The sequence below is a fragment of the Blastocystis sp. subtype 4 genome, assembly GCF_000743755.1.
Source record: "Blastocystis sp. subtype 4 strain WR1 chromosome Unknown seqid_0012, whole genome shotgun sequence".
NCBI classification, from domain to species: domain Eukaryota; class Bigyra; order Opalinata; family Blastocystidae; genus Blastocystis; species Blastocystis sp. subtype 4.
The window spans coordinates 28,723-45,908 of NW_014569535.1; the positions used below are offsets into that span (position 1 = coordinate 28,723).

Genomic DNA, 17,186 nt, shown 5'->3' on the forward strand with positions numbered 1-17,186 from the left:
GGACGTACTGATCCTGTCGATTCGACTGTGAACTCATATTCATTGGGAACTTGTGAAATTGTCACCACTTTGTCAGCATAACTGGTATTGAAGTTCTCGCAATCACCACAGAACATGCACTCGTGTGAATTCTTCACAACCACACGCTGTGTAGCAGGATCGATAGAAAAGACGTTTCGACAGCAACTATCTACAAACCTCTGTTTAAAATCTGAATCTTTCGTATCCATTAGTTCTGAGTATTATTCCACTCAATCTCCACTACCTCGATTGATTGTGACAATTGGTACATACTTCATCGAAACTGTTCCTACGGGAGACCATTTTGTATGTTCCTTCCCAACACCCTACAATTAACTTGCCTGAGAGATCCTACCAGAATAGCTTTGCATTCAACTCTCAAGGATTGTCCAGGAGCAAGAGCAACAATTCGAATTCCATTTTCATTGTTTGCTTGGGCTTCTTCCATACTAGCAGCATGTGCAGGAGCATAGTTTGGATGTAGTGACTTCAAGTCTTTGCTTGTAACATTTATGGGTCTGTCTCCTCGACCTAGCTATGAGAAAATTGTTTCGGTCTTACAGGTGACATCGATCGTAAGTCGTACAGTACAACGATCACATTCCTCAGCGCACTCAAAGTAATCTTTGAGTCCAGTAGAAGGATCATCACTAATACGACGGATAGGTATGAGACCGAGTCTGTGAGCAATATATTCATCAACGAGAACAGATGTATTTTCTAAAATAGTTACAGTACGAATTGCGACAGAGGGCACCTAGAATTCAAAACTTGCTACCAAAGCAGACTTCGGCAATCATAATTCTTCGAAGACCATTTGCAATACTTGCATCTACTCCTCGAAGAGTGAATTTCAGTGTATCTTCAGTCAACTCGGTGATCCTAGAATTGTAAGTGGATGAAGATGTAAATGAATACTGAATGTGTTTAAATTCTTCCATAGCGAATAATACACTTTTCACACCCACTGAGTGATTAATGAGCGAATTCAAAACAACTGACAGAAATAGTCGATATTTTGACTGTTTATCCAATTCAGATTCTCAATTACATTCAAACAAACACAATCAAACTATTGCGCAAGCAATGGCAATTTTTCTGCACAAAAAACAAATCTATTGGTTACTCCCTCTATCAACATCTACAGTCTGCCAATACTCCTTCAATTCATGATACATTAATTCTTTCTTTACGTGCCGTAGCAACCCAGAATTCTTAACCATCTGGTCAAAGACGGGATTCTCTCCTTTAAGGACTGTTAATGTAGAGTAGACCGTGATAAAGTTCTTTGTCCATATCCGAAAAACAAGCGAACACTGTTTCCCACAATTAACAGATAAGATCATTAATCCTTGGTCTAGTGCTTCCACATTCCATCCTAAAAGAGTCAATTGTTGCTACAAATGAGAATTCTCGTGTGCTGACTACCCTTACAGAGGCCTCATACACCTCCTCTTTCATTAGAACCTTATTTTGTGTGTTAAGGATTCCCATCTTTGCAATCTATGATCAGATTTGCTTCAAACTACGTACATAATGATTTCCTTCCAATTCAGCCATTTGACTAATAATCATTCGAATATCATATTGCAGATTATCAATGATTCCATTCAATGTGTACCTTTCTTGAATTAGGGCCTATCAGTTAATGAGCCTGAGAAACGTTACATAGAGGCTTTCAACATGTTGTTGATTTTCAAGTATCTTCTGGAGACACTTTTGGAACTTCACAAGCTTCTATACATAACATCACGATGCCATCTCCACTTTGCCGGTATCAATGCAAAATGACTTAATGTCTCGTATCCTATCACAAAGAGACTCCCGAATGACGCTAGGCGACTCGAAATTGAATACATGTTGGGAGGCTGATGATCGTTTCTCCTCAGTAATGCTGTCCTCGGATAGCAGTAGATCCTCAGGGAATGACTCTGAATCTATGGAGGCTCTACCAACATCGAAGGTATGAGAGGATTGACGAGTCCCAGTGGATGGAGACTGAGTACTGGTCGAAGAAGAGTCTCTCTCAAGTGCAACAAAATGGTTAATTGATGAAGGATACGTATCACTGACTGCATGCTGGGACCGTGGTGTTAGTGGTTGGAAGAAGGAGGTTCCATGAACGGTGAGATTAGCAGCTCCCAGTGTATGAGCATGACGAGGAGTCAGTACAGGAGCTGATACAGACGATAGACGTGGAGAGTGCAGTTTTTCCGGTTGGAACGATTCACTGCGAGCAGCATTTAATTGCTCCAAATCATTCAGAGAGAGACGACAACGAGGAGTATCCGTAACATGAGGAGTTCGCTCTCGCTGTGATTCCATTACCATAGGCCTGCCAATGGAGGCAGCAACTTCCTCTTCATCAAAGGTGAATACGAGAGGACTAACTGGAGATTCGGGAGAGGAATATGAAGACGAATCGGAATCAATAGCAGAGCTACTCTGGGAGTCAAGAGTACTCGATCGAAAACGGAGGTATTGACGAAGACGACTTATGGGAATTGTTTCTGGATCACTATCCTCCTAAACGTCACAATTCTATTGAACCATTACCATTTCGTCAATTTCGTCGAGCAAAGAATCATTTCGTTTAGTTTCTTCGTCCTCCACAATGATAACTGAAACTCGTTTCTGTTTATTGAAGAGATAATCACATTCCTTAGAATTAGTAGTATCAACAATATGTACTTCTTTTGATAATGGAACGTATTCAGTGGTTGGCCATGAATCCCTGAATTCCATTGCATCAACACCATCAAACCGAATTGCTTTATTGTTGTTCTTTGGAATGAAATATCGCTTTTCCTTTTCATCCCAATGCAAGGTGATGGGAGTATCTACACAAGCTGGACGGTCCGGAATTTGGTAATAAGAAGACGGGTATAATACTCTCCGTTTGTCCCGAGTCCGAAAGAACGGAGGTTGCACAATCATCTCTTGTTGCTGCTCAATCATAGGAGACCTACTGCCATCTGTCTCTAGAGTCCCTTCGGAACACGATACAAAGATTTCATTCTACTTCATTACTATTGGAGACACTAAGCTTACTTGAATCTCAGCTTCATCGAAGGTGAACACATGAGATGTGTTACTCATTATTCCATATCGCAACAAGGTAACAAAGGAAGATGTATAATACCAGATAATGTTACAATAAACAACGAACTAAAGGAAAAATTTCATAGCTGCATACAACAAAGTGCCAAGAAGCAAAATGATAACAATCATCGTTTCTACAGAGATCTCAGAAGAGTACAGAATGGAGTGTTTCAGCTCACTGCACTGTACAGTCAGAGTGAAATTCGTTAACACGTTCTTCGAGAATCGTTGGAAGGACCGAATGTCCGTCAGTAGTTGTAGTAGGAGTTGAGTATCAGATTCACTCTCTTGCCGAATGGTCTGGAAGTCAATATCCATAAACGAATCGATATAAAAGCTGAACTGATTACACAGATTCACTAATTCAGCAAAGAGATGCTGATACTGATCTGGTTGTTTAGGATAACTCTCAGCATAATACTGAGACAGATATTCGCGTGTTATCACAATCTTGCTTCCAATCACTGGATTTCCACTATTCATGAGTTCAAATTCTGATTCTAACATGATAGAAAAGACATATTCATTTAGAACAGTATATATCCTTTCAAGTTCTTCAATGATCGTATTCACGAGTAGTATCAACCGATTCTGTTGATACACATCTGTGAAAATGCGACTCACTTTCATTTCATTATTGCTTTGAAATGGGTGATGACCTAGAGCCAACATAAACCGATTCTCTTGATATGGAGATACTAGGTTAAAATTCTCCAATCCCGCCTAGATGAGAGAATAACTCAATTCCTACCATTCCCTCAAAGATAGAACTAATAATATAATTCAGAGTGCGATTTCCCATATTGTCTCCAGAGTAATACGAAGGATCAGTGGTAAATCCTCTTCGTAGCATAGAATCAGACCGAATCACAATAATATTCTCAGAATTGCTGAAATAGAGTTTCTGTCCTTCGAATAAGACAGGTTCATCACTGACATCAAGAACGAAGAGAGGGAAGAAATCACTTTGTGTACCTTGATTCTGCACTTGATGTCTACGGAATAAATACTTTCGTGACTGTAATGCGGTTTGAAGTACTAGTGACAATTGCTCTCCATCCTTCAATTTAGGATTTCATCCATTCATACAATTCGACTGTAGGGTTTATAAGTTACAGTGTTGTTCTGACTGAAGAGAGAAATAGATTCTATGAAGGTGGAACGAATCGAATTCATCAGTGTGATGTTGTTTCGGAGATAAATGAATTCTGTGATAAGACTGATTCGACGCGTTCGGAAGTGAGATTTGAAGAGTGATCGGAGACTCATCTTGATTTCCTCCATTTCTTGCTGCAATGGGCCTAAACGAGGTGAATATGCATCTGTCATCGTGAAAAATACGATCTGAAGGAACAATTGATGATGTGCTTGTATATGGGTATTATTGACAATATTGGGAAAGAAAATGTTTTCCACAATATGTTTCGTTGAAAGTGCGACTGTATCCAATTTCATGCTTTGATCTATCTAATCATGCGAATAAAGCACTACCAAAAGCATATTCATAAGCGAGAGTATTATGGATATTGTGGTTATCGAGTTCTGTACTACATACAACAGGTCCAGCAGCTATATCGATGAAAATAAAGCGATTTGCACTTATAAAATACTACACTTCAATCCATTCACTAATCAAAACAGTGCTTATCATGTTTTCATCATTGAACCTGAAATAGTATCGATAATAATAAGCATCTGCATTTCTATCCACCGTTGGCAACATTTCCGATTTGGAGGGATTCACAAAAATGATCTACCCATGAAAAGAAGCCAGTTCCATTAACCGAAAGAGGAGTCTGAAAATCACTTGAGTAGCCAGAATTACATTGTTCAGCCACTACAACTCAACATCATGTATGAACACTCACACTTATCACCCATTCGATTAATAATATCTTGGAGTTCGAGAGAACCGATATTGATGACATAATTCGAATAGGCTTTGGGAATGATCCTCACATCTTCCTTCTTTAAAAATTGACGTGCTACAAATTAGAAGACTAATGATCTTTGTACTCATTGTCTCATTGAGAACAGTTTGATAGCGCTGCAACAATCCCCCACGAATATGAACAACCTATCTCTAAAAGCTGATAAGAATACCAACATTATAATCAATCCCAAACCACACTTTGGAATCCTGATACTCCATTCCATTTCGTATTCTAGGGAGAACAGAAGACAAATGATTCTCTAGGAGATTTTGGAGTTCCTTAATTGTAAAATCCTTGTTGAAGCCCAAGAGACCAATGTTAACCTTATTCTTTAGTTCAATTCGATTCTACAATAAGAATAGAAACATAAGAAAATAGTTACATGCAAAAAACGGTTATAATCCTTCTGAGAGTACACTACTTGTAAATCCTTTTCGGGATTATAGCCCAGAACAAGAGTAATAAGAATAATAAATCTACAAAGAAACATCAACAAGGAAATGATCCAACAAACAACCCACTAAACAAATCCACTTTACCCTAGTTAGCAGTTCATTCTTCCTCAGGCTTTTTTCCTCTGCTGATCAACCAAGCATTGTTCTTCTTCTTGTTAACATATTTGCGATCTGGAGTCCAGTTCGAAGGGATCTTGAGGTCCAGAATTGGTCTGTCTTTTAAGTAGTACAACTTCGATTTGCGTTGTCTCCTTTCACCATTCTTCAAGAAAGATTCCTGGATTAACTATCACTTATTACTCTGCACCAGTTATACCCTCACAGACTTTATATCAGGTTGATATGTTGAAAATAGAATTGTTACACCCTCACCTGCAATATTCTATGAATCAACAACCGAATTCATCACCAACACAACGAATTGTAAACGTTGAATTGTAGTAATCATTGTGTTTGGCAATACACACGCCTCGGAAGACTTCTTCTGTTCGACTATCTCCTCTCTTCTTCATCTAACCATTAAGCATCCCAAACATTCCTACAGTGACTTCAATGGCATCTCCTGATCGGAAGCTATCAAAGTCCATGTTTTGCCTAGCAGATTCGGCTGCTTCCATTGATAATTGCTTAATCAGGGAATTCGCACTAAGAATTACTTTCCAGAGTAAGAAATCACCGTTTATGAGGCTCCTTCAGTTTGATATGGTTCGGATTCGGCTTAATGTTGAAAGGAAGCGAGCAAACATTATATGGAGGCCATTTCTCCTGTTCTGGTGATGTCGGAGGTATTTCGCTCGAGAAATAGGCCAGGAATGCTCGAGGAGCTGTACGACACACAGTCCTTGATAAGGCGCTAGTAAATGACGTCAGCATCGTCAACTATGCGAAAAACAAGGAAATCAATGGGTCCTTGATTATCAAGGATGATCAAACAGTTCTTTCTGTGAACTTATATTCTTTGTCTGATGAAATTCTTCGATGTAGGTGAAGACTGGGTTCATCACAGAATAGTTTGCATCTGACTTGGAAGGAGATAGGAAGACCATCCTGTTTCTAACATTCCTTTACATTCTCCAAGTACTTTGTGAAGTCCATATTTCATTTCTAGGGAATCCCATTGGGTTTATCGAATACTATCTCCATTCTTCTTCAGCAACAACATGTTTCATATGGTGAACAGGCAGTTTTTAATTATTGCAGTTTTCCTTACTCATTGAAAATGTTATGGGCTCCTGTCGTTGATGCAGTGTATTCCTTTTCTTCTTTTGTAACAACCAGATGGTCAAAACGAATGGGAAGACGAAAGACCTGGATTGTACCACTTCAACTGTTAATTGGCATCATGTTTATTTCCTTATCTTCTGTAATTGAGAAAACCCTGTACTCTGAATCTCCAAATATCCCTTTTCTCACTGTTTGCTTTTTCATTTTCTATCTTCTCGCAGCTACACAGGACATTGCTGTCGATGCTTGGGCTCTAACTATGCTATCTAAGAAGAACAAGGGTTGGCAGAGCACCTGTAATTCTGTTGGCCAAACTCTTGGCGTCCATTTAGCGTTTGTGTCTTCGGTTATTGTTAATAATAGGAACTCTGTATTTCTGGCACTGAATGAGCCAACATTCCTTTCATCAATTCGTGGTTCTGTAGGTCCCATAGTGACATTGCGTCAATTTTGCTTGTTTTGGGGAGTGGTTTATATAATGTATACTTTGTACATTCTGTTCTTCGTTGAAGAGAAGGAAGAAGAGGTGGAACCAGTCAAACAGATGAAATCAGAGATTCCGAATCCTACGGAAGGTGAACCTCTTATCACTCGAAGACGTTCTCCAAGACCTTCTGAATCTAAGGAAATGGATGAACCAAAGAATGAGAGTGATGCAACCATGTCTCTTTCTCAGACCTACAAATTGTATTTTGATATTCTTAAGAATCCCTATGTATTCTTTCATCTTCTTCTTCACACATAGTTCCTTCGTTTGGCGTTAATCCTTCTGACCAATCGAATTGGTGTTTTCCCCGCAGAAGCCGCCTCTAATCTTCGTTTGATTGATAAGGGTATGGAAAGCGTGGCTCTGACATCACTCAAGATGTTCTATTTCCCTCTTGAGATGGTGATTACAGTCTTGGTGAGTAGAATCCTTTCTCGAGTTCATCCTCTCATTCTGATGCAACGATGTTATGTGTGTCGTATCTCGATGGCAATGATTCTAGCTTGTTTTATTCATTTTCTTCCAGGTATGTGTAGAGGAGCGTGTTGAGAATAGATGTTGATCAGGGCATGATGGAGAAGAAGTACTATCCCATTGCATATATTCTGATTATTCTCAGCAGTGCATCAGCTCAATCCATGAATGTGAGCGCAGTAGTCCCAGGATTAAGGAATGACCAATAGATGACCTATTTTGCTCAAATCTCCGATCCTCGCTTTGGAGGTAGTTATATGTCATTATTCAATACTATTTCCAATCTGGGCCACAATATGTATGTGTCTCCCTTCCTGTCGTTAATTGATGTGACATCGAAGCGAGAGTGTGTACTGTAAAGGTGAAAATGATATTCAATTGTAGTGGAGATGAGGTTATTATGAAGACATGTGTTTGCAAGGACATGTACTTGAAATGCAAGAATATGGGAGGAATGTGTGTAACATCTCGTGATGGGTACATGTAGAATTGTAGTAATATGTAGATTCTATTTACTTGCTTGGCCTACGTTCATTTATGGGTTAATCTGGTCAGTAGCCATGAAGGGACAGTTTGCTGTGTTACGAGTAAGTGTATATGACAGTATTTATATTCAGAGTGTGGATAGAGAGAAATGGAAAGTGATTTGAGGTGTTTCATACAAACACGATAGCTAGATACCAAGACTTGCCCATGGATCTGTAGCTTGTTGAGGAGTAGTGAAGTTGGCAAATGAATCAAATACATCTATAATGGAAAGAACCCCATTCTGTGTACCTCCAGATGATGTGGCCTTTGGCGGAGCAGAAGCTGGACTCATAGGACTCTACGAATGGTGACAAACGACTACAATTACAATCGAACTGAAGAAATCCTCTGTAGAAGGAACTGGATCGCTCTTTATAGTGCTCTCAGAAACAGGTTCTGTAGATTTGGATGATTCTTCAAAAACAGTTGGTTTCGGAGCAGTCCGCTTTGGACTGACCTTTCGTGTCTCCTTCTTCATGACCTTTGCAGCAGAAGCAGGAAGACGAGTCACTTTCATCATGATGGTACCATCAAATGAAGGAACCACTTCATCATCTTTACTTACATCAAACCAAACTAGATATTATGATGATGGGTCAAATCACACTCCATGTTTTCTTGAAAGCACGTTTGAACCGAAAGTAATAGGTTCCAGGAATTGGAAATGACTACAAAATAAGATCCATGAGTGATAATTCACGTTTCGGATGTCTGTTACGGTAATCGTAGTTGACTTCTTATCAATTGAATATACGTTAGGATGATCCATATCGTCTCCATCTTCAGGAATATAATATTGAATCACACTTTTGTTGCTCATTACGCGAGAAAATGAACGAGTCAGAAATAGGGCAATTCTTCGATAAAAAGTCAATTGGGTCTTTTGGTCTCAATCGAAAACAAGTGACATGGAACTCATAACAGGTGCATCACGAGGAGAGCTGCTTGAATGGATCAATTCTACCCTCCATATGAATCTGACAAAGATTGAAGAGACCGCCTCGGGTAAGAAGCGCTGAATTGTAGTTCATCAGTAGGAGCTGTTGCATGCCAAATGATTGATATGTTGTTTCCTGGTATGATGAGGATTGCGGGTCAGAGGTAGATGTGATTCCAATGCAGCGAGTGAATTTTGCAGCCAAAGATCCATATGAATATACTAAAAACTACAAGATTCTACAGACTGCCTTCCTCAAGTGCAATATCTCTAAAGTAGATTTACGAAATGGTATTCCTTGAATAGAATATCGATGTTGACAGGTTAATTAAAGGTCGTCCTCAAGACAATCTGGAATTCATGCAATGGTTGAAGAAATTCTGGGACCAGAATACACCTCGAAGTGATTACAATCCAGAGGAACGTAGGTCCATGGCGAAAGGAGGAAAAGGTACGATATCTGGAAGTGGTGTTGTGTAGAGGCGACTTCCACTTCAATTTTGTCGAGAAAAAATACATCTATAACACAACAATCGCGCCCTTCTTCCATGGCCTCAAGTCCCAAACCCGGAGATGTCGCTCAACCTACTTGTCTTGCTTGATTCATGCATTTATGTATAGCAAAACGAATAAAGACTACACCATTGGCAACAACCTCTAAGCGAGTAAGCGATCTAGAACACGATATTGGTGAGGGAGAGAGCAAGGGATGAAATATAGCTGAACTGAAAATGAAGTTGGAAGAGTCAAATGGAGAAATGCAGAAACAACAACTTGTGGTGTGTATTCTGGTTGGAGTTGAGAGTAGATTCGGAATCTCGAGGGAGAGCGAGACTTTTATAATCAAAAACTCGTATCTATTGACGAACTTTTAAACGTGCTATTTGTTCTGGAAGATCATCCATAGACTGCAAAGACAGATGAAACTGCCACTGTACCAAATCTGATTGAGAAGATTACTTCGATCTTGTATTCAGAATCAAAAGCAGAAGAATAGAATTCCTGTTTGGAACAAACAACAAACTCCATAGCAAAACCATCCATGCGAACAATCTTGTCTCGATATTCATCAATATTTAATCGATTCAACTTCACAAGCTGACGACGATTCAATTTCTACCCATTATCCATTCCTTCAAACATCACTTGTTTTGTAAAAGGACATGTATTCTTGGGTTCTCGATTCAATACACGCATCCACGTATCATAGCCCAGCACATGGCCATAAGGAGAGATTGTAGGCTTCACAACTTCCTGCATGGTCATTACATCGATGAATCCCTAAAGTTGAACTTTCTACTCATTCATACACGCAGACAATTCTCATCATCATCTCCATAATCAAAAGCATAAGCTTCCACATCAAAGGGTTCATCTTCAGGAGGTACCTTCACTCCTTTCGGTTTCTTGGTTGATTGCTTTCCCGTACTACGGCTTTTGAAACGGAACGAAAGCTGATTCTTTTCATCAATAAAATAATTGTCATCAATAACCACTCCTTCACGAATCAGCTGGCGGTAGAAATTACTACACTGATAGCCTACTCGGCCAGGGATCTTCATTGAAAACAAACCCCACTAAGTTTCAATATCGTAACAATAACTCACAGAATAGTCCATTCCATGTTCTACGAGTTGTTTTAGGAAGAAATACCGATCTTTAGGAGACCATTTTCCTGTTGCTTGCTTTTCCCCAGGATCATTAAATCGATAGTAGTACAGATTCGGGTTTTCTGCACGTCCTTTAAATCTAATTCATTATTTCCTTGCTGAGATAGCATACGCTTTGATACGAGCATCACTCCACCCCAGGTCCTGTAATTGTCTTGTTGATACAGTAACTCGATGGAAGTATTCAACGGACTCCATAAAACTTCGGTCTATTTGGGAAGCGATTCCTTCTTTCCTACCTTTGGATGTACTGGTGGCAGCTATCTCTGTTCCAAACCCAAAGGAACCATCATCATCCTTACTAGTTGACCTCCGACGCTTTCGTGGACGGCCAACGGTTGGTTTGGGTTTCAATGATTTGGTAGGATGGGATCGTTCCAACTATAGTTCATTTCAATGAAACAATCTTGTACACGAGAGAGTGCCTCATTTAGACGCACACGAGAAACACGCTTGCGGTATTTCTGTTCATCATAAATGTCACTCCAATACTCGCTTCGAGACCTTTTGGAACGAGAGCCATGTTGTGTAGAGAGCCAGTCATCACTGTCACTGTCACTGTTCGATTCTTCTTCCGTGACTCGCACTTTCACCTTGCGAGGATCCACATAGGTGATAAGTTCCATATTCTTTTCCTCTTCTCCCGAAGCCATTCGCTTGAGACGATCAAGAAAACCTTCTTCCTGCCGAAAACGACGCATCAACAACAGCTACTCATAAACATAAATAAAATCATCAACTTCATTATTATTGGAACATTCAAGACCCAAAATCACAGTTTCGTCGGACAAGTCAGGATACTGCAATCGAACATCGTGAATCTATAGTCATCAGCACTAACGAAATCTACTTTTTGTTCTTTCTGATTCAAATTGAAAACAGAACACTGATTCTGGAACTCCTTCATTCTTGACTGGATCAGAGCCTACATAACCATATCAACTAAACATCCAACTTGCTGCTCTTTGGAATATCCATTGATAAAATCCAGTGCTGAATCATGGGATCCATCACTACTTGAGTAGTCCGAGTCTGCTTGACTTATTTCTGATTCAGAATCTACCATAGAGCCAAGATACCGAATACAAGAAAAACAAACTAGATTCGAAACAAACAATTCTCAGACTAGCATAAAACAAGATTTAGATAGCCTTCCTTAAGAAGGAGCCAACACTTGTAACCTCCACTAACAAAGTTATCCACACTAACAGTCTCATTCTCGTCTCCAGAAATCCTTAAAACAAACCCAGTTTCGCTCATTCCCACGACTTCTCCAACTACTAGCCGCAGATCTTCTTCCTCTGTTTGGTCCTTCTCCTCCTTCACCAGTACATCATTATGTAGCAGTTTCGAGGACGGGATTTCCATCTTCACAAATTTACCCACCCACCAGTCACGAGGTGCATTTCGACACTGTTGAACGAGATCAGCAGCTTGCTTCCCATTCAGCGGTCCATCCTTGTACTCAGTACTTTCACTGGCCACCAAATCGCCTCGATTAGCAAGGACTTGGAGATCTGTAACCAAACGGGATTCCTCCAGCGGCTGAAGGACAAGTGAGTCAATCTAAATTTCATCGTACTACAGCACTCTAACTTCCACTTTCACTGGTTCCTCCTTCTCTATAGATGGTTCTTTCTCGGAGGGATTATTCTCTTTCCCTGACTCTTCTTTCACTATAGGAGCCAGAGACTCCTCCTTTACTTCCGTTTTCACTTGAGGGATTGATTCCGTTGTCCCCGAAGGAGGTTGTGAGGAAGACTGAATTTCAATTCCCAGGTTCTACACATCATTTTTCCATTCATCACAAACATAATAGGACAATAAATGTTTATCTAGCGTACATGCAAACCCACAGTTACTGCACTTAAAAGTGTCAGGAATTGGCTTCGTCACATTGATTGGAGTTCCGTGACGACACACCGTACAGAAAACATAGTAATCACCAACTGAAGCTGGTACTTTTGGTGGCTGATGAACTGCCGTTGGAGGAGGAATAGGAGGAGGTTGGAGCTGAGGCAGAGCCGACTGATAGGAGTATGGATAATGAGATTGTTGGGCAGGAAAGGCAGGATAGGTAGTTCCCGTTTTAGGTGGAAGATAGGAGAAAGAAGGAGGCATCTGTTGAAACGGGACCGAGTATCCTGCAGAGGGATCTGTAGTACGTACTCGCTTATCATCGGGGACAGTTGGAGTTGGATAGGAACGAGTAGGAGGAATACTAGATTTAAGCTGAGTTGACGGACCAAAAGATTCACGCGATTTACCCTTGATTTGAAGAAGCATGTTAGCAAGCTGCAATTCCATGGAGGTATCGTTCGTACCTAGAATGAAACGAGAGAGAGAACTGTACCTGTTTCTGTCTTCATTTCCTTGGTTCCCAATTCTTGGTCGGGAGTATTCTGAGCAGTATCTTTTGGCATAGGAACGACTGAAGTCTCGAACTGCTTTCCAGATTCCGGAACTGTTGGCTGCATTTCCGTAGAAGTAACTGATTTTGTGTTATTTATCCTTTCCTGGTTCTGTGCAGCAGCAAACTCTTGTGGATAACCAGGAATCATCGATCGATCCATTGGATACGGCATACCCTGTCGTAAGCCATAATAACCATAATAACCATTCATATTAGGGTACCCACCCGCCCGGATATCCATCATAGGCATAGGCATCGGATAGTGATACATTCCTCGGTCGAATGGTATTTGCATATTTTTCATACTATCTGCATACACATTTGAAACCATGTTATATGGCAAAGCTGCGTTGGGCGGAAGACCAGAATTGATGGCTCCCATAAATCGGGGGTCAAATTGCTGTCCTGCCACATTAGATCCCATGTTTATAGCTGAGTAAGGATTTTGAAGCTGAGAGGGGCGGGCTCCATCTTGCCTATATCGTGGATCCGTTCGTTGACCAGAATTAGACTGTAACTGATCACCAGTCGTCATCTGGCTATTAAAATAGTTCGGGAACATAGAATCCCTGAATGCAAACTTAAGGAAAGCAATATAAGACGAAAGCTTCTTAATTCAAGTGTAAGCCAATCAGTTTCACGGAAATCATACTCCTCTCCCTTTCTCTCTCATCGTACTAAGATTTGTGATATGTTGTAAATTGGGTGAAATGAACATTACCATTATGAGAACACTTGTTACACTCTGGTTCATTGTGTTAACATGTCTTCTTGTTTAACCATTCGAATAGTTACAACAAATGCAGCTTCAAAAGTTACAATTAGTATTTACAACAAACAGAAAACTGCTATTGTTCTTCCCTTTCTTTAACATTCTTCAGCACTGGGAAGAGGACCACATCACGAATACTTGATTGGTTTGTCATCATCATTACCAGCCGATCTACACCCATGCCCCAACCAGTAGTTGGTGGAAGTCCATATTCCAATGCCTATTCATTATTTCCAAAGATTTCAGTTTACATTTATGAAAGTAAGATCCGCAGGAGGAATCTCCTTGTCACCCACTTCACGCTGCTTTCCTTGGATTGTAAAACTTTGTTCCTGTATCTACCCATAACATATTATACATTTTCATACAACAGGGCTATTCTGTTCAGTGTATGCATTTACAAGTTCCACACCATGAACGAACAACTCAAACCGTTCCGACTTCCCTGAGTGCTCATGCTCCTTAGAAAGAGGTGACATCACCATGGGGTGATTTATAATGAATGTAGGTTGAATACATTGTGGTTCGATGAATCTCCCAATGAGAGCATCCAACACATGTGGTAGCGTAAGTGGTGTTGAAACTTCAATTCCATGTTTCTTACATAGTTCTACCAAGCTAGGAATACTATCTTCTAGTGATCATATGCATCAATTATCATCACCTGTATTCAAGTCAGGTAATGGTCCTAACTGTCTTGTTAGTTCTTCTGTTACATCAATTTGACGATAGGGAGGAGCAAAGGAGATTGGAGTATCATTTACTACCACAGTAGAAGAACCGTTCACTTCCATACAAATACCTATTCATAACCTTGATGCTCATTCAATACGATTCAAAAGCTCTTCTGTTTTCTTCATCCAGTCTGTATAATCTTGATATGTCATATATGCCTCAATTGTTGTGAATTCGTAATTATGTTTGTTATCAAGTCCCTCATTCCGGAATACTTTGCCCATCTCATAAACACGTTCAAATCCACCAATAACCAATTCCTTCAGATACAACTCTGGACTAATTCGTAACGCAAGGTCCTGATCTTGTGTATTACTGTGAGTGATAAAAGGAGTAGCTACAGCACCTCCTGCTTGAGCACTCAGAATCGATGTTTCAACATCGAGGAATCCTTCCTCTTCCATGAATTTGCGAATTAACTTGATAATCTACAGTTTATTGAACCATGAATCCATACTTTGCTTCGTTTGTAGAAGATTTCTCGAGTATTCTTGCTTACAATAAGGTCTAAATATCGCTACGATTCAGATCGAATTGGATCCTTTACTTTCCGATACTTCACATCAGGATCCTTAATCTCATGCCATTCTCGAGGAACCTTCCATAAACAAGGAGAAAGGAGGGAGATTTCTCTTGGAAGGATACTTAATTCTCCCATGTCGGTTCGACCTGGAATTCCTCGAATACCAATCACATCACCTGTTCGCAGCTTCTTGTGGATGTCTTTGAACTTTATTTTAATCTTATCGTTATCTACACACACCAGAGATCACTTGTTCTGGGTCTTCGATCCCTGGATTATACTGGGAAAGAGAGGACATCACCTGAAGTCTCGTTTCTCCTGCACGAATATCATAAAAGAAAAGTTTGGATCCAGAACTACGTTTATTGATAATTCTTCCTTGGAATAAGAGCAAAACCACAGACATTACCAGCGACGAGGACTTCTTCTTCCGGACAACGCTCTCCATTTTTCAGATAATCCCATTTTTGTCGAAAAGATTCCAAACTGCAAGAAGTCCGAAACGGTGGATATCTACTCCTGAAATCCACTCCTTTCAATTACGATGCATCATTTCCGAGTAAGGCCAACCGATCTCGCCCTTCTACATTGTTGTCCCGTCGACTTGCCCAGGAACGACTTATCCACAACGCAGACGGAACAGCGTGTACCCGATGTCCCAGTGAACTGAGATATCGTGTACTTCGAGATATGACAAACATGGATCAACAAGTGTATAAAATAGAACAAACATAGGATAAAAGGTAAATAGAGGACTTACAGATCGTCGTTATCGTCAGGAAGGGGAACATTGGCAGGCATATCATTGGCAACCTTATAAGCGTTCTCATCAAAAACAACTTCTGGAGGCTTGATAGCGAGAGCCTCAGAGAACTGCAGATCCGGAGTCTGAGTCAACTTGCGAGCCAGCCAGCGGAAGGGCTTCTCGAAGTTGTAGTTACTCTTGGCGGAAATATCAAAGTAGGGCATGTTTTTACGCTGATGGAAGTTGATCATCTTGGTCTTCACACGACGCTCCTTCATATCGCACTTGTTACCAACCATCACAATGGGAATGTTACCGCAGACACGAGTCAAATCGCGATGCCAGTTAGCCAGGGAATCATATGAAGAACGAGATGTCACATCAAACATCAAAATGGCACAATCAGCATCCACACTACATAAAAACCACACAGTATGTGTACTAATAACCGTCTCGCAGACCTCCGAACTTCTCCTGACCAGCAGTATCCCAACAATTGAAGGTAACTGGTCCGCAGGAAGTACTGAAGGTAAGTCTGTGAACCTCAGCACCACGAGTAGCTAAGACATCACTTCCGACCTACGAACAACGTACGGACATAAACCTTCTCGAAATCTCCAGTTTCGTGTCTCTTGACATAGGTAGTCTTACCTACACCTCCATCTCCGACGAGGACACACTTGAACTCGGGACCGGTTGCATTCTGAGCCTATACACAACGAATGAGAAGAAGTCCACCAAAGCCATTCAAATTTGACTGTCAGTTCTGTTCCCCAAAATAAACACTTACCATGATATATACAAATCAACTGAAGATTATTTCTGCCTCTAGCAGAGCTTTCACCATCCATTACTTCCATGGGAAAATTACAAAATCCCCGTTATACCGGAAATGCTTCCTTTCCTAGAATCCATTCATTATATTATAGAAATGAATAAGAATCCACATTAATAATCGGAATAACTAGATCCGAGATAATCGAGTGATCCATGGAGATAGAATTGTTCATCTGATGGTAAAAGATGTTCGATTGAGTCAGAGGAATGCTGTTCTACCCAGTTCAAAGTCGTTCCAACTGATTCTCATGGTATTCTGTTGATTCTTCTTCCATCGATAGTATTTTGATTCTACATTCTTTCTGTTAACTTCCAAAGAAAGATGATTG

At 40.4% G+C, this 17,186-nt stretch overlaps 9 protein-coding genes across 9 annotated transcripts; 2 read left to right on the plus strand and 7 right to left on the minus strand.

Moving 5' to 3' along the window:
* Positions 1 to 251: 251 nt before the first annotated feature.
* JH06_0826 (RNA polymerase) lies at positions 252 to 962 on the minus strand (the record flags this gene model as incomplete). The annotated part of the gene is made up of 4 exons (XM_014674276.1): positions 252 to 347; positions 377 to 552; positions 583 to 778; positions 810 to 962. 4 exons carry the CDS (start codon positions 960 to 962, stop codon positions 252 to 254), a joined length of 621 nt encoding a protein of 206 aa, XP_014529762.1.
* A 4,647-nt stretch (positions 963 to 5,609) lies between these two features.
* Positions 5,610 to 6,385, minus strand: JH06_0827 (ribosomal protein L19; the record flags this gene model as incomplete). The annotated part of the gene is made up of 5 exons (XM_014674277.1): positions 5,610 to 5,798; positions 5,829 to 5,894; positions 5,926 to 6,024; positions 6,055 to 6,157; positions 6,189 to 6,385. The coding sequence occupies 5 exons, from the start codon at positions 6,383 to 6,385 to the stop codon at positions 5,610 to 5,612; spliced, it is 654 nt and encodes a 217-aa protein (XP_014529763.1).
* Positions 6,386 to 6,731: 346 nt separating this feature from the next.
* Positions 6,732 to 8,347, plus strand: JH06_0828 (hypothetical protein; the record flags this gene model as incomplete). Its single annotated transcript, XM_014674278.1, has 7 exons — positions 6,732 to 7,069; positions 7,100 to 7,451; positions 7,482 to 7,749; positions 7,779 to 7,876; positions 7,907 to 8,043; positions 8,082 to 8,174; positions 8,203 to 8,347. 7 exons carry the CDS (start codon positions 6,732 to 6,734, stop codon positions 8,345 to 8,347), a joined length of 1,431 nt encoding a protein of 476 aa, XP_014529764.1.
* A 23-nt stretch (positions 8,348 to 8,370) lies between these two features.
* On the minus strand, positions 8,371 to 9,045 carry JH06_0829 (hypothetical protein; the record flags this gene model as incomplete). The annotated part of the gene is made up of 4 exons (XM_014674279.1): positions 8,371 to 8,523; positions 8,554 to 8,801; positions 8,833 to 8,893; positions 8,926 to 9,045. 4 exons carry the CDS (start codon positions 9,043 to 9,045, stop codon positions 8,371 to 8,373), a joined length of 582 nt encoding a protein of 193 aa, XP_014529765.1.
* An 88-nt stretch (positions 9,046 to 9,133) lies between these two features.
* On the plus strand, positions 9,134 to 9,642 carry JH06_0830 (microtubule-associated protein; the record flags this gene model as incomplete). Its single annotated transcript, XM_014674280.1, is given in 4 exon segments — positions 9,134 to 9,230; positions 9,263 to 9,319; positions 9,331 to 9,437; positions 9,469 to 9,642. The coding sequence occupies 4 exon segments, from the start codon at positions 9,134 to 9,136 to the stop codon at positions 9,640 to 9,642; spliced, it is 435 nt and encodes a 144-aa protein (XP_014529766.1).
* Positions 9,643 to 10,059: 417 nt separating this feature from the next.
* On the minus strand, positions 10,060 to 11,030 carry JH06_0831 (hypothetical protein; the record flags this gene model as incomplete). Its single annotated transcript, XM_014674281.1, has 5 exons — positions 10,060 to 10,278; positions 10,309 to 10,443; positions 10,473 to 10,739; positions 10,770 to 10,911; positions 10,945 to 11,030. The coding sequence occupies 5 exons, from the start codon at positions 11,028 to 11,030 to the stop codon at positions 10,060 to 10,062; spliced, it is 849 nt and encodes a 282-aa protein (XP_014529767.1).
* Positions 11,031 to 11,957: 927 nt separating this feature from the next.
* JH06_0833 (hypothetical protein) lies at positions 11,958 to 13,669 on the minus strand (the record flags this gene model as incomplete). Its single annotated transcript, XM_014674282.1, has 4 exons — positions 11,958 to 12,398; positions 12,429 to 12,614; positions 12,645 to 13,156; positions 13,186 to 13,669. The coding sequence occupies 4 exons, from the start codon at positions 13,667 to 13,669 to the stop codon at positions 11,958 to 11,960; spliced, it is 1,623 nt and encodes a 540-aa protein (XP_014529768.1).
* A 424-nt stretch (positions 13,670 to 14,093) lies between these two features.
* On the minus strand, positions 14,094 to 15,976 carry JH06_0834 (lysine tRNA ligase; the record flags this gene model as incomplete). Its single annotated transcript, XM_014674283.1, has 10 exons — positions 14,094 to 14,237; positions 14,269 to 14,355; positions 14,386 to 14,651; positions 14,682 to 14,819; positions 14,850 to 15,180; positions 15,210 to 15,269; positions 15,300 to 15,494; positions 15,526 to 15,653; positions 15,685 to 15,788; positions 15,846 to 15,976. The coding sequence occupies 10 exons, from the start codon at positions 15,974 to 15,976 to the stop codon at positions 14,094 to 14,096; spliced, it is 1,584 nt and encodes a 527-aa protein (XP_014529769.1).
* A 55-nt stretch (positions 15,977 to 16,031) lies between these two features.
* Positions 16,032 to 16,767, minus strand: JH06_0835 (GTP-binding nuclear protein Ran; the record flags this gene model as incomplete). Its single annotated transcript, XM_014674284.1, is given in 4 exon segments — positions 16,032 to 16,434; positions 16,463 to 16,599; positions 16,625 to 16,729; positions 16,741 to 16,767. 4 exon segments carry the CDS (start codon positions 16,765 to 16,767, stop codon positions 16,032 to 16,034), a joined length of 672 nt encoding a protein of 223 aa, XP_014529770.1.
* Between the last annotated feature and the right edge of the window lie 419 nt (positions 16,768 to 17,186).